Below are 13,324 nucleotides of genomic sequence, written 5' to 3'. Positions count from 1 at the left end.
ATACATACATATATATATATATATATATATAGTCTTCATATATGCTGAATCAAACAATAAAATCTAGATATTAAAAAAATATATTATATGAACAACTAAACGTTGAGAACCCCTGACTCAGTGATAACCAAACCGAACGGCCAAGTCTGGGAGAGGTCAGTAAAATAATGTCAGAGAACACAGAAGAGCAAACAATGAAATAATCTTGTTGTTGTGTTGCAAGTTTTGTTGTTGTTTTGTTTTTAGCGCATGCGTACCATGATGCAGCATCGAGAAGAATGAAGATATTCAGTTATTTTAGATATGAAGTTTTTTTAGAAAAAAAAAATCGAATGTATATATATTTATGTATTTATATATATATATATATATATATATATATATATATATATATATATATATATATATATATATATATATATATATATATATATATATATATATTCATTCGAACCCTTATCCGCACCCCAATGGTGCATAGGGCACTGCATCATATAAACGCAGTGTTATCATAATTGTTAACACATGAAGGAAAGGTGATCCGCCCTCCACTTCCGGTACCAGCCCAAGGTAATATTGAATAAATGTATGAGTGAAATTTATTTGACCCCCCCTGGGAATCGAACCCGGGACCTCCAGTACAGTAGCCGAGCGTGCTGACCATTAATTACACTAATGCTAGAATTTTTTTTATATTTTTTAACTCCTTACCTTTAAAAAACTATTTTCTCTTCAAAACCATATAATTATTTCGAAGAAAAACTTGCTTTTTCAATGCAAGAACGGTGTTTTAATAAAAACAAAAAAACAATTACGTAAAATGATACCTGGATTTAGAGAAAATTAAGTTGCGACTTAGCGAATGCTGGGCCTTAAGAAACTCCTTGTGTTTGATGCTACAAGACGGCATATACTTTTATTATTGAATATGCAACACATAGTTTTGAAGCATCCAAAGTCCAAAGAATAATGAAGGACGCTGTTAATGTACCGAGAAGTCGGTGAAAGCACTTGTCTATACATAAATATTTTTTTTTATACACCGGGTATCGATTCGGCGACCTTGAGAATGCCAGACAAGAACGTTGCCTCCAAACCACGCAGTTTGATAGGTAGGGTAAAGTGTAGAGTAATTGGCCACTGGCTAATAAATATCATACTAGTCAATCCAGTTACCTATATTTACTGGCCAATAATAAAAAAAAAACACATTCTGTAACGATAACTTCAATTTGACAAGCTAGGACACAAAATGCCGAACCCTCTTCTAGTGGAACTGAAGGTCTGTTGACGACAGTCAACAGACCGGTTTCTCCTGTGGAGTTTTACGTGGTTTTCTCCCAGCAATGAGCAAATGCAAATGAGGAAGTTCCTGATTGGCACACATTAGATTATTCCTCCTGTTCCGAACACAGATTGAAATAATAAAAAAATAGTTAGAAGAAATATAAATCTACTCAAAGATCTATAAACCTTGTACATAATAAGTTAGGTAAATAATAAATGAAACTTTTTTCTAAAAAATCCTCAATCTGAATGAATTAATGAAACTTCGCAAATAATGGTTAGATCCTGTAATGTTATTTTTGATATGGAAGTCTTGATATAGAATATGGAAGTCTGGGCATTTACGGGGCTGACGACCATCATAAGCTGGTTTAAGTGATCACTTTACACACGTAATAATGGGTAGAATCGGTGAACGTTACACGTGTGTAAAGGGATCACTTAAACCAGCCTATGACGGTCGTCAGCCCCGTAAATGCTCAGACTTCCATATTCTTCTTCATCTTTGATGAGATGTAAAAAATATTATGAAAATAACTCCTTTAATTGGAGATAATCGAGATTTTGTGAACAAGTCAGTACTTCTATGCGGAGTTGAATCGTGGATCCTGAAGATCACCTCTATGAACTGGTTAGAGGCATTCGAAATGTGACTTAATCGTAGAATACTAAGCATCCCATGGACCGAAGTGGTCAGCAACGCAAATGTGCTCCAAAGAGCAAGAGCAGGGAGAGAGTTGCTGACTGATATCAAGGTCCGGAAGGTGTCCTGTCCGGGGAATATGTTTAGAGGAGAGAAGTACGAGCTATTGCATCTAATAGAAGGCAGATCTCCTGGCTCCAGAATATACGAGATTGGACGGGGATGAGGACTGTTTAGAGCTGCCCAAGACAAGGACAATTACTCTCAAGTCGACGTCAGAGGGACCTGACATGAAACGCACAGAAAAGGATGGTAAATTACAAAGGATGAAAATCGACCTAATAATCTCTTTTTAATGGATTTTACGTTTTAAGGTAAAATTATAGTGTTAATAGATAATTTAATCGATTTCTCGTGAAGGTCATAAGTCTTAGTCGCAATTATTATGCTTAATTTACTGATACAAATAAAGGTCAAGTCATGAATAATTTTAAAAATTTAGAAATAAATAAAAAATTTAATTCAGATAAAACGTTTATTAATAATATACTGTTTCAAAATACGTCACCATTATTATTAATGTTTACTTTAACAAAAAATCTTGTTCCTGAACCCCCTCCTTCCCTATATTTATTAACCTATATAAACCCCTAAATATATTTTTTGTTCGTTAGTTTTAATTTTTACCAGAAGATGAAAACATCTGTAAGTTTTCAAAACTAGTCGTGTATATAAATAAAACTCATTAAAGTGGTATATTCAAATGTTTAATTTTTTTTTAAATATACAACATGTCATTCCACAAAGTTAATGCTGAATCAATAAATAATATAATTTACTGATAGATGACTGCAAATTTGTCAACTTAAATAAACCATCAATAAATATTGTAAAAAATAAAGTACAATATGCAGTAACAAAAATAAAAAGGACAGATGATATATAAATGAATATTTGCGCAAATATTAAATTAACATTATAATTAATTAATTAAGTGTTTAAAAAAGTATTTAAAAAAAATATAATTCCTCACTAGATACGAAAAAACCTTTACCTTTTTTGCTAATATTATAATAATAATAATAAAACCCTTATCCGCACCCCGATGGTGCATAGGGCACTGCGTCATATAAACGCAGTGTTATCTCGATCGTTTACACGTGAAGGAAAGGTGATCAGCCCTCCGCTTCAGGTACCAGTCCAGGGTTATATTGAATAAATATGACAGTGAAAAATCACTTATATTTATTTGACCCCCCCTGGGAATCGAACCCGGGACCTCCAGAACGGTAGCCGAGCGTGCTGACCATTACACTACGGAGGCGAACAATATTATAATTTATTTAAATCTTAATAGAATCACGATATACAGATATGCGCAGTTTCGTATTCAAGTGTAAGGTATTTTTAAATATGTATTAATTTTAATTTATGTATTAATTTTAAATCAAACACAGATTTTTTGAATCTACTAAGTTGTATTTTATAAACAAAAAACACATAAAAAATTATATTGTGACATTCGTTTGATAATGCCCTAACAAGGCGAAACAATTGTCACAATATAATTTTTTATGTGTTTTTTGTTAATAAAATACAACTTAGTAGACTCAAAAAATCTGTGTTTGATTTAAAATTAATACATAAATTAAAATGGAGTTCTACAAATTAAACGCCAAATCAATAAATAAATATATTTTTATATATTTTAAACATACTTTTGGGCAATATCTATCATACTCACATACATATATGGTTGTGAGTTCAAATATCAAAGTGGTGCGAAAAAACGATTTTGTAAAGAAATATGACATGGGTTAAAAACGGTGTCTCAAAACATGAACCGTATACTTAAAATGTTTCAGAAAAAACCCTTTTTTAGTCCCTGAAAAGGGTGGAAAAACTTCACATTCTTAAGGCGGGATAATCGATAGGCCGCAACATAATTTTCTTTACACCCAGTTAAAATTGCACGTAAATGAGTTTTTTTTTATTAAAAATAACGTTTTTGCATTGAAATATTTTTTTTTTCGAAATAAATATATGGTTTTGAACAGAGTTATTGAAAGGTAATGAGTTTAAATAAATATATAAAATAAACGTACGGATAACCTGTGATGAAAATGTAAGTACTTAAGTCTTTTTAAAAACATAATTTAGCAAAAATATCAAATAAAATGAATTTCATTATTTCAATTGGCAGTCACTTATGTGGTAATATCTTATAGTTTTTAATTAAAATTTTACACGGTTAATTTCTGGTTAATAGTGGTGTTTACTAAGTAAAATTAAAAATAAAAATAATTCCAATTTCTATGTATCGCATATATACTACTACACACACATTACATGCACCCGATGGTGCGTTGGGCACTTTATCAAATTTGATAGTTTTTTGTATACTTATATGAAAAAAATCTAAGGAATTTTATCAATCAGCATATTTTTAATGACAAAAACATTGTCACAGGGTAAAACGTAAAAATCACACCAGAAGAAAAGGATTTTTGCTATTTCACCCTGAGAAAAATGATCATTAAGGAAAACAAATTGTCATTTATGACATTTTATGGTAATTTCGGACATTTTTTTACGTGAATCTGAAGTCATGGAGTTTGGCAACACCGTTTGCATCGACACGATACCGGTTTTTTAAAGCATTCATGGAAGGTGATTCAGAATTCATACAAACACAATAACATCTAAATATGCATCGTACTATTATATATATTATATTTATCCGATACGGCAAAATTTAACTACTTTGTTTTCATTTTATTGAATAAATACCTACTGCTTTAAAATCGTAATTACCATCAATCCGCGAAACCAGTTTCGTTAATATAAACATTTGTCTAATATCAAGAAGACAACTCTCTTACTTTAAAAATAATAGTGGTATTTCTGTGAAAACATTTACCATCTAAATAAATAAAAACATTTTGAGTGTGTCCAAATTCTTCTTCACAAATCTGGATTATCACAAATTATGAGAGTTATTTTTCATATTATTTTGTTGACATCTTAACATAGATGAAGAAGAATATAGAAGTCTGGGCATATACGGGGCGTACGACCGTCATAGGCTGGTTTAAGTGATCACTTAACACACGTGTAACATTCACCGATTCTACCAATGATTGACAACCACACTACTCAATATTTGTAACTTCTAGGAGTTCTATCAAGATATTCTTCACAAGCATTGTCTAATTACACACAAAAATGTGTTTTTTTATTTATTTATTATTTCTTTCTTTTCCATTTCACCTAGACTGAGCCGCAGGAACGCCATCTTGCAAATACAACTTGTACTTAATAAAATCATGATAACTTCAATAAACCAATTAATTTACATTAAAAAATACAAGGAACTAACATAAATGCCTTTTTGGGCAACATAGGTCAAATCAACAATATTTCCTTATTATACACAAAAAATAAAGAAGAAAACGCCTCTCTGCACACAATGGAATCATTAATTCTAATTCGTAAAATTGAATTGTTTCCTTATAGAGTTTATTATTTTAAACATTGCTTATATTAGGAAATTCAGGAAAAAACGTGTGTATTTAACATAACCCATTTATGAATAGCTCTTTTATATTATTAAGTTTCTATTTTTAAAGACTATATGGGTAATGGAAACAGGTCTTACAACCTTATTTCATAGTAATCAAAGTTCTTATGACCAAAAAATTTTTTTGTTGAAAAATTGTTTTGTCTGCCTCCGTAGTGTAATGGTCAGCACGCTCGGCTACCGTTCTGGAGGACCCGGGTTCGATTCCCAGGGGGGGTAAAATATATATGAGTGATTTTTTCACTGTAATATTTATTCAATATTACCCTGGACTGGTACCTGAAGCGGAGGGCTGATCACCTTTCCTTCATGTGTAAACGATCAAGATAACACTGCTTTTATATGACGCAGTGCCCTATGCACCATTGGGGTGCGGATAAGGGTTTTTATTTAATTTATTTATATGACCAAAAAAGGTTTTGTTTGGTGTGTTTCTGTAAATCGAAATTTGTAAATTTTATCAAGTTTTACTTGATAAAATTTTTACTTTTTTGCATACTGGAATGCGTCGAAACACGTGTCACAATAGATTTTTTTAAAAAGTAGTGTATAAACTCAAATATCAATAAGTATTTTTTATTATCATTAGTGAATGAAGATTTTTACACACTTACACAAAATCTTTATAAATAATAACGTAGTTTTTTGACATTTCAATATAGATGAAGAAGAATATGGAAGTTTAATTTAAAGTTCTACTTAGTAAATACAACTAGTGGTATTTACTCAGTAAAACTTAAATTAAAAAGTGATAAATATTACCACAAAGTGACTGTCGAATTAATTAATGATTTTTTAATGATATGTATAAAAATCATTTACTAGACATTTCTACTTTTAACATATCTTATACTGGTAACGCTGTTCCTATAGCAATTGTTTAAAAACTGTCGATTAAAATCCACATGTGCACTGAGAAAAAATGTCGTAAAAAGATATCTTCGTACAAAATGGCTTTCAGGAAAGGCAGTGTTGCCAAAAGCATACAAAATGCACTGATGATTGCGTGACCACAATGTAATTAACACCTCCATATAAATTAAATACATTCATTTATCACTTCATAGTAAGAAAAAGAGGATTAAATTTGAATATTGTCAATTTCATAGGGTAGCCATAATAAATTGTCATACGACTGTATTTAGATAGATATATCTTTCACTCCTTTCAAGAACGTCATAAATCAAACAACTTAATTTTTCAGGAGAACGTTTTTTGAAAGTTTAAAAATATAATAAAATGTATTAAAAATAAATATCAAGCCACTTATTCAACTTTTTACTGTGCAATAGATCTTTTTAGGTAAAATCTGAAGGTTTTTTCTCCATTTGAAAACTATTTAGTATATTTAAAAAAAATAATTAAACAATACCTTTTCTTCAAAATGCAAAAACAACACTTTCTGCCCTGTAGCGGGTAAATATTAAGTTAAAAATATGCGTCTTTTGCTGAGATAAAGTTCATTTTCTGGGCATTCCGAAAACATGCACAATTGAAAATTGACGATTTTTGATTTATGACGTTCTTGTAAGGAGTGAGCGATATAAGATCTACGATATATTATAGACAGATAGACGATAGAAATTTGAAAAAGCTAACAAACGTTTAAAATCTATAGCCGCGTTTCACATAATCTTTAAACAATATGATTTGGTTTGTTCTAGGTACGTGCATTTGATTAATATCATAATAACCTTCAACACCCACAGCAGGTAGAGTGGAGAGCAACACTGGCTAGTTCTAGTAGATCGGTAACTAGTAACCAGTAACCAGTAACCGACTCTTACCGCTTAGTGATATCTGTTACGAAAGAAACGAGTTTTCGTAACTCATCCACATGCCGACTTTTCGACTGCGAAGGGCTTTCGAAAATAATTCATTCACCGACATTGTTGGTTTTACGGCAACCTGATCCGAGAGACGGTCGTTAAGAATTTCAAACAAAACTTAAGACATTCTATTGTGATTCTTGAACAAACTGAGACGTTCTTTTGAGAATTTCGAACGTTCTTTTGAAAATTGTGAAAACTTAAACGTTCTATCGAATGTTTAGAATGAGCCAAGACATTATATTTAAAATTTTGAACAAAATAAGACATTTTATTAAAAATGTTTATGAAACTAAGACGTTCTATTGAGAAATCTGAACAAATTTTGAAATCATTTGAGTAGATTAAGACATTATTTCGAGAATTATGAACTATCTAAGACATTCTATTAAAATTTTTGAACAAAATAAGACGTTATATTGAAATTTTTGAACAAACTAAAACGTTCTATTGGGGATTTTGAACAAGCTTAGACATTTAATTGAAATATTTGAACAAAATAAGACGTTCTGTTGAGAACGTCGAACATTCTTTTGAAAATTTGAACTTAGTAAAACGTTCTTTCGAGAGTTTCAAAATAAATTAAAACATTCTATTGGAAAATTTCAACAAAATAATACGTTCTTTTGAGAATTTTGAATATTCTTTTGAAAATTTTAACTTACTAAAACGTTCTTTCGAGGATTTCAAACAAGCGAAAAAAAACAAGTCTTAGTTCATTAAAAAATCAATAGAACAAACTATTTTATTGTTTTTTTTTTTAAATAAACCTTTTTGAAAGACAATTTGATAAATATTAAACCTTTTTTCAGACAGCCAAAACAGAGCATTGATTATTTATTGCTTAAAACAAGAGCTATCAAGTAATCATTCAAACCTCGTTATTATTGTGTAATTGTAAAAACGTTTTGTATTTTATATGTAGCGGGTTCATCATTTTTGGATTTCCAATAATCCGTATCAAAAACGTAAATTATTCTTCAGAGATTTAAAATATTTTATAGTTAAAGATAGTACCTTACTCGGTTTTAGTATCTAATCAAGTAATTGAATTTAATATAATTTACTTCTGCAAAGCTAGCAGTTTTTAGGTATGCATACCTTTAGTTATGAGATATAATGTAAATGTTTGTACTTTCCTATCGTTTAAGCAAATCCAAAATCAAACTACACTACTTATCGCGTTTCTGCTTAGGTATATCGAAGCTTATCGCTTCAATATGTACGTTTCTTACTCGAAAATCGCAGAAAAACCTTATTTAAAAAACGTGTCTGAAATATTTCGATGCGCTTCTTTTGATTACACGTTTTTGATTACGAAGAACTGTAGGTGTTCAATAGGTGAGCTTTATTCGTGCTATATCTTTCTTAAAAGGTTCTGGATATTTCGTGCTTTTTTTGTATTTCCAATCGGTGTTATGCTACCAAAATACATGTGAATCATGCATACTGCCAGTGAATACATATGCATTGGAGACCATGGCTCGATAAAAAGAAATGCAGAATGGCTCAAATGCACACAGCGATCCATGCTTGAAATAAGTCCAAGAGATAAAATAAGAAATGAAGAAATTAGGAGTAGAACCAAAGTAGCAAGACTCAAGTGGTTATGGGCAGGACATGTTGCGAGACAAGATGGACCCCTAAAATTTTAAGATGAAGACCCTTGGAGAGTAAAAAAGGCATCAGAAGACCTCAAAAAAGATGGTCCGACAACATAGCCGCTGTGGGGGGTAAAAACTGGCTGCAAGCAGCAACCGATAGTAAAATGGAAGGATACGGAAGAGGTCTATATTCAGCAGTGAAGAACAAAAGGCTAGAGAAGAAGAACATGAATATCTCAACAAAGGTGAAGCTTGGTACAGGGCTTACGACCTATTATCGGTTGGTTTTATATCCAGCAGAGAAGGACAGAGGGCTAAAGAAGAAGAAAAAGAAGTTATGATACAATATAAGACTCGTCATACCTTTAGCCCAGCCAGTTAGCACGTTCCCCAGGTAAGCGACCTTGTACACGGGGTCCGGTTCGCTGATGTTGATGCTGCTGTGTCTCTTCAGCAACCTCCCGAGACCCTTGGACAGGGTCCGAAAGGTCTTTAACTTGAAGTCCTTGTTACCTAGTATAGGATCGGCGCTCTCGACACTTTTGGACATGGCCCTCCCCTGTTCGGTCAACTTCTGTCCGATCAGCTTTGGAATTATCGGCAAAGACCTCCGCCTTTCTGACAGTACAGTTTTGGCTTGAAAGACGTTGTAAACATTCGAGTTTTTCTTGTACGGATGCAAGCTAGCAGCCTTGATCATGTCTACGATGTCTTCCACATCTTTGTCTTCATCTTCGAGGTCTTTAGATCTGTTATTAGCGTCGTCGCTTTCGTTCGGTGTTGTTTTATCGCCTCGCTCATTTTTGTAACAGTCATTCGTCCCTATCGAGACTGTGACGTTTATTTCTAGCGGTTTAGCGATAAGATTGTTATTTAATTTGTCAGAGTCTGTTTGGAGTCCTACGCCATCGTAGAGGTAAGACGAACTCAAGCATTTGCCTTTTCTTAGCGTCGAAGTCTTCAGCATGAGGTTCTGCTCGCTGGAGCTTCTGGTCTTGAGGATGTGGACCTTGCTGATGTTGTTGATGGCTCTGTCGGTCTCGTCGACTCCGACAAACCTTTCGGTGATCTCCGTGAGATCCCCAGACGATGCTGGAGGATCTGGGACACTGTTGTCAGCCGTTCCCTGCATATTTTCGCTGTTTTCTCCAGCGCCTTGCTTGGTTTTGACTCGCCTGACGTCAGACGCAGTCTTATGGGCCATTTTTCGCAATTATCGAATAAGAATCCAATGGTATTGCATCTCCATCATCATATCAACATTCTTCAGGCGATTTGAACGCACGGAGAATACATATCAGCCGTAAGACTGCAAATTTACATCGACACATCGGACATGTATGGCTGAGGACGTAATATCTCGCTTGTAATACAGGATCGAATCCAACAGCAAAGTTGTCGCGGACTACAAAGAATCTAGGTCACTCAAATAACTTCCGAAAAAGCGGTATTTATTAAAAAAATTATATAACAAAAGTTAGAAAACTGGCCGCGGTCGAGCTTACTTACTTACACCTACTTCACATTTCAACCGACATAGTTTCGAATAACTTCACGTTTATATCGACAAATCTTATCCGAAACACTTAAAACTAGTCGTCAAAGTAGATTTGTTATATTAAACACACTTCACTGATGCTTTGCAGCATTTGTTGTAAACAAAAACAGAAAACAACGAAGTTTTAGAACTCGTTTTGTTTGACACGAAGCACCGTTTCGGTCGGCGGGTGAGCGGGAATTGGCGGCGGTTGTATGACCAGTACGAACTAGGCGCAATGCCCGCCGCGAGCTGGCGGAAGCGGCCGAAGCCTCCCGAAGATTGCCGAAGCGCGCCGAATCAGGTAGAGTTGTACCTGAGAAGGCGCGCTTGTGCGATGTGTGTTCACGAAGTTTGATCGCAATTTAAGCTTTGTTTTATAATGTCCATTATCGGCTGAATTATTATTTTCCTTTGTAGAAAGTAGTTAGAAAGTGGTACCTAATGCTACTTTATAAGACCAATAATTGATTTATGATACAAACTGTAGTATTATGAACGCTTTTCTTCAATCTCTAAATGGCATGTACCTATAACATTGCGTACCAGTCATAAGGCCCAGCATTCGTTAAGTCGCAACTGAATTTTCTCTAAATCCAGGTAACATTTTAGGTAATGGATAAATTTCACGATATGTGATTATTGGCTAATAAATTAATATGAAAAATCACAAGACTATCGGTAGCATTCTTATTGAAATCTGTAAATCCTAATGGAGATATTAAGGTATAAACTTTAGGTATTTGAATAAAACAAAAAAAGTGCGTTCGCAAACGTCATCAAATTTCCTCGATCGTTTTATGACGTCATATGGTTTATTGTCTATGGTTTATAGAGCTATAATAGAAGTAGTGTTGATTGTTTGTTTACCACAACACTACCATTTGTGTTATACAAATATGAGGGGAGGGGATGGTGGGAGAGTGGACCATAGACATAACAAAATAGTCATTTAGCAATGTTACCAATAATAAGTCCATCGTTTCTGAGACATCATTCATTACCAACTTACGAAAACAACGTATTTACGAAGGCGAATTTTCCAAAAGAAAATGATGAATGAATGAGATAAGCCTTAATCAATTTAAACCCATATATGTTTACACAATTCATTTTCATAAAATCCTTACAGCACCCAGATGGTGCATAGGGCACTGTAGCTAATTAATAACATAAAGATAAAGCGATCAGTGCGTTATATGAAAAATTAAATGAAAGACAAAAAATTACTTTCGGATCTTGCATACAAATAAAAGTGTCTGCCAAATAAAAGCTTTCTAAATTAAATCATAGATGGCTGTTGTGAACTCAATCACGGAACGTCATGAGATGGATCAACCACCATATTTACCTGCTACAGGGCAGAAAGTGTTGTATTTGCATTTTGAAATTTACTAAATATTTTTCAAATGGAGAAAAAACATTCAGGTTTTACCTAAAAAAATGTGTTGTATGGTAAAAGTTCAATAAGTGGCTTGATATTTATTTATAATACATTTTATTATATTTTTAAACTTAAAATCACGACTTCCTGAAAAATCAAGTTTTTTTAAATATGACGTTGTTGAAAGGAGTGAGCGATATATGTAAGATATATATAGCGATATATATAGCCTAGAATTTTCACTCATGAATTATATGAAATTATAGTAACTTTAAACATAAAGAGTAAATCCACTCACGAGTAGGCATAGGCTATGAGACTTATAAAGTTGAAGCCTGAGTAGGGACATGATAAGCGGTATTGCATAAGCCGTATCTAGATTTCAGATTCACTTGGACGTTAGGTAATTTAAAAAAATCAAGTGTTTTTTTTTTAAAATATGTTTGACGTTGTTGAAAGGAGTGAGCGATATGTAGTTTTACGTTAGTAATATGTTTTTCAAATAAAATAAAATAATAATAAATAAAATAAGATTTTTTTCTTTTCTTAGAGCCCGACAGAATACAAAACACAGCCAGTCCATTGTACCAGCTCGGATTTTTACGTGTCGAAAAAAAAAGTTAAAGAGCTGAACAGATTTGTAGGCATTGTCTCGCTCGTCCATGGGTGTTTGCATGGGACGAAGCGGTGCGGAGATACCGAGGACAGGTATGGCTGTTTCCTGTCAGGTGGCACGCCAGAGTAGGGGGTTCGCATCCTCTGCATACTCCTCTAGCGTGAAGGTCTTTGTTGATTATGATTGAGCTGTTGTATTGAATATTGCATCGCACGAAAAAAATATCAGGAATCGTAAATGTGTGTCGGTAAAAATCCAATACGATGACGTTTCATCTATTTTTTTGTATAGGCGGAATTTTTGCTATGAAGCAATATCTTCTAACCTGCCACAAACAGACTAATATGTTTACGTAACACTCTCTTTATCAAGTCCGCCTCTCTTGAGACTAGTATGTCGGATAAGTCCTCACCCAGGCTCTTGCAATGCGCCTCGAATTGTTGTCTTTGGAACCTGTAAAGGAGGCAAAGCGTCAATAGGTGAGGGACAGTTTGTATAAGTTAATTTACAACATTTTGAATGTGTCCAAATACTTGTGTAAAGTATTTGGACACACTCAAAATGTTGTAAAAAAATTATCTGGTCAAATTATAAGCTTAAATAATGAAAATGAAAATGATATTTTTTGGCGTTTCTCATGTGTGTGATTATAATCCAGGATTCGGAACTCACATACTAATAAAAAAGTTTCTGCTCAATAAAAAGCTTCTTTTCATCTCACCAATAAACGTTTCTAGTGAAGTTCTAGTGATTCAAGAATAATCTTTCAAAATTGGTTCATATATATATAGAGCTTCCAAGAATTTGAGTAGTGTGGTTGTCAATAATGGATAGAATTGGTAAA

The 13,324-nt window shown here is 33.2% G+C and overlaps 1 protein-coding gene across 1 annotated transcript in view; it reads right to left on the bottom strand.

The window, feature by feature from the left end:
• Positions 1–10,686, bottom strand: part of LOC148303128 (uncharacterized) — a 65,177-nt gene extending 54,491 nt beyond the window's left edge. Inside the window, exon 1 of the mRNA XM_088270434.1 lies at positions 9,307–10,686. Coding sequence (XP_088126560.1) covers positions 9,307–10,147 — 841 coding nt within the window. The 5' untranslated portion in view covers positions 10,148–10,686. The remainder of the gene's footprint in view (positions 1–9,306) is intronic.
• Between the last annotated feature and the right edge of the window lie 2,638 nt (positions 10,687–13,324).

This window comes from Brachycentrus maculatus, unplaced genomic scaffold (genome assembly GCF_059751285.1).
Source record: "Brachycentrus maculatus isolate JH-2025_06_01 unplaced genomic scaffold, ASM5975128v1 h1tg000386l, whole genome shotgun sequence".
NCBI classification, from domain to species: domain Eukaryota; kingdom Metazoa; phylum Arthropoda; class Insecta; order Trichoptera; family Brachycentridae; genus Brachycentrus; species Brachycentrus maculatus.
This window is presented reverse-complemented; position numbering and strand designations above follow the sequence as displayed.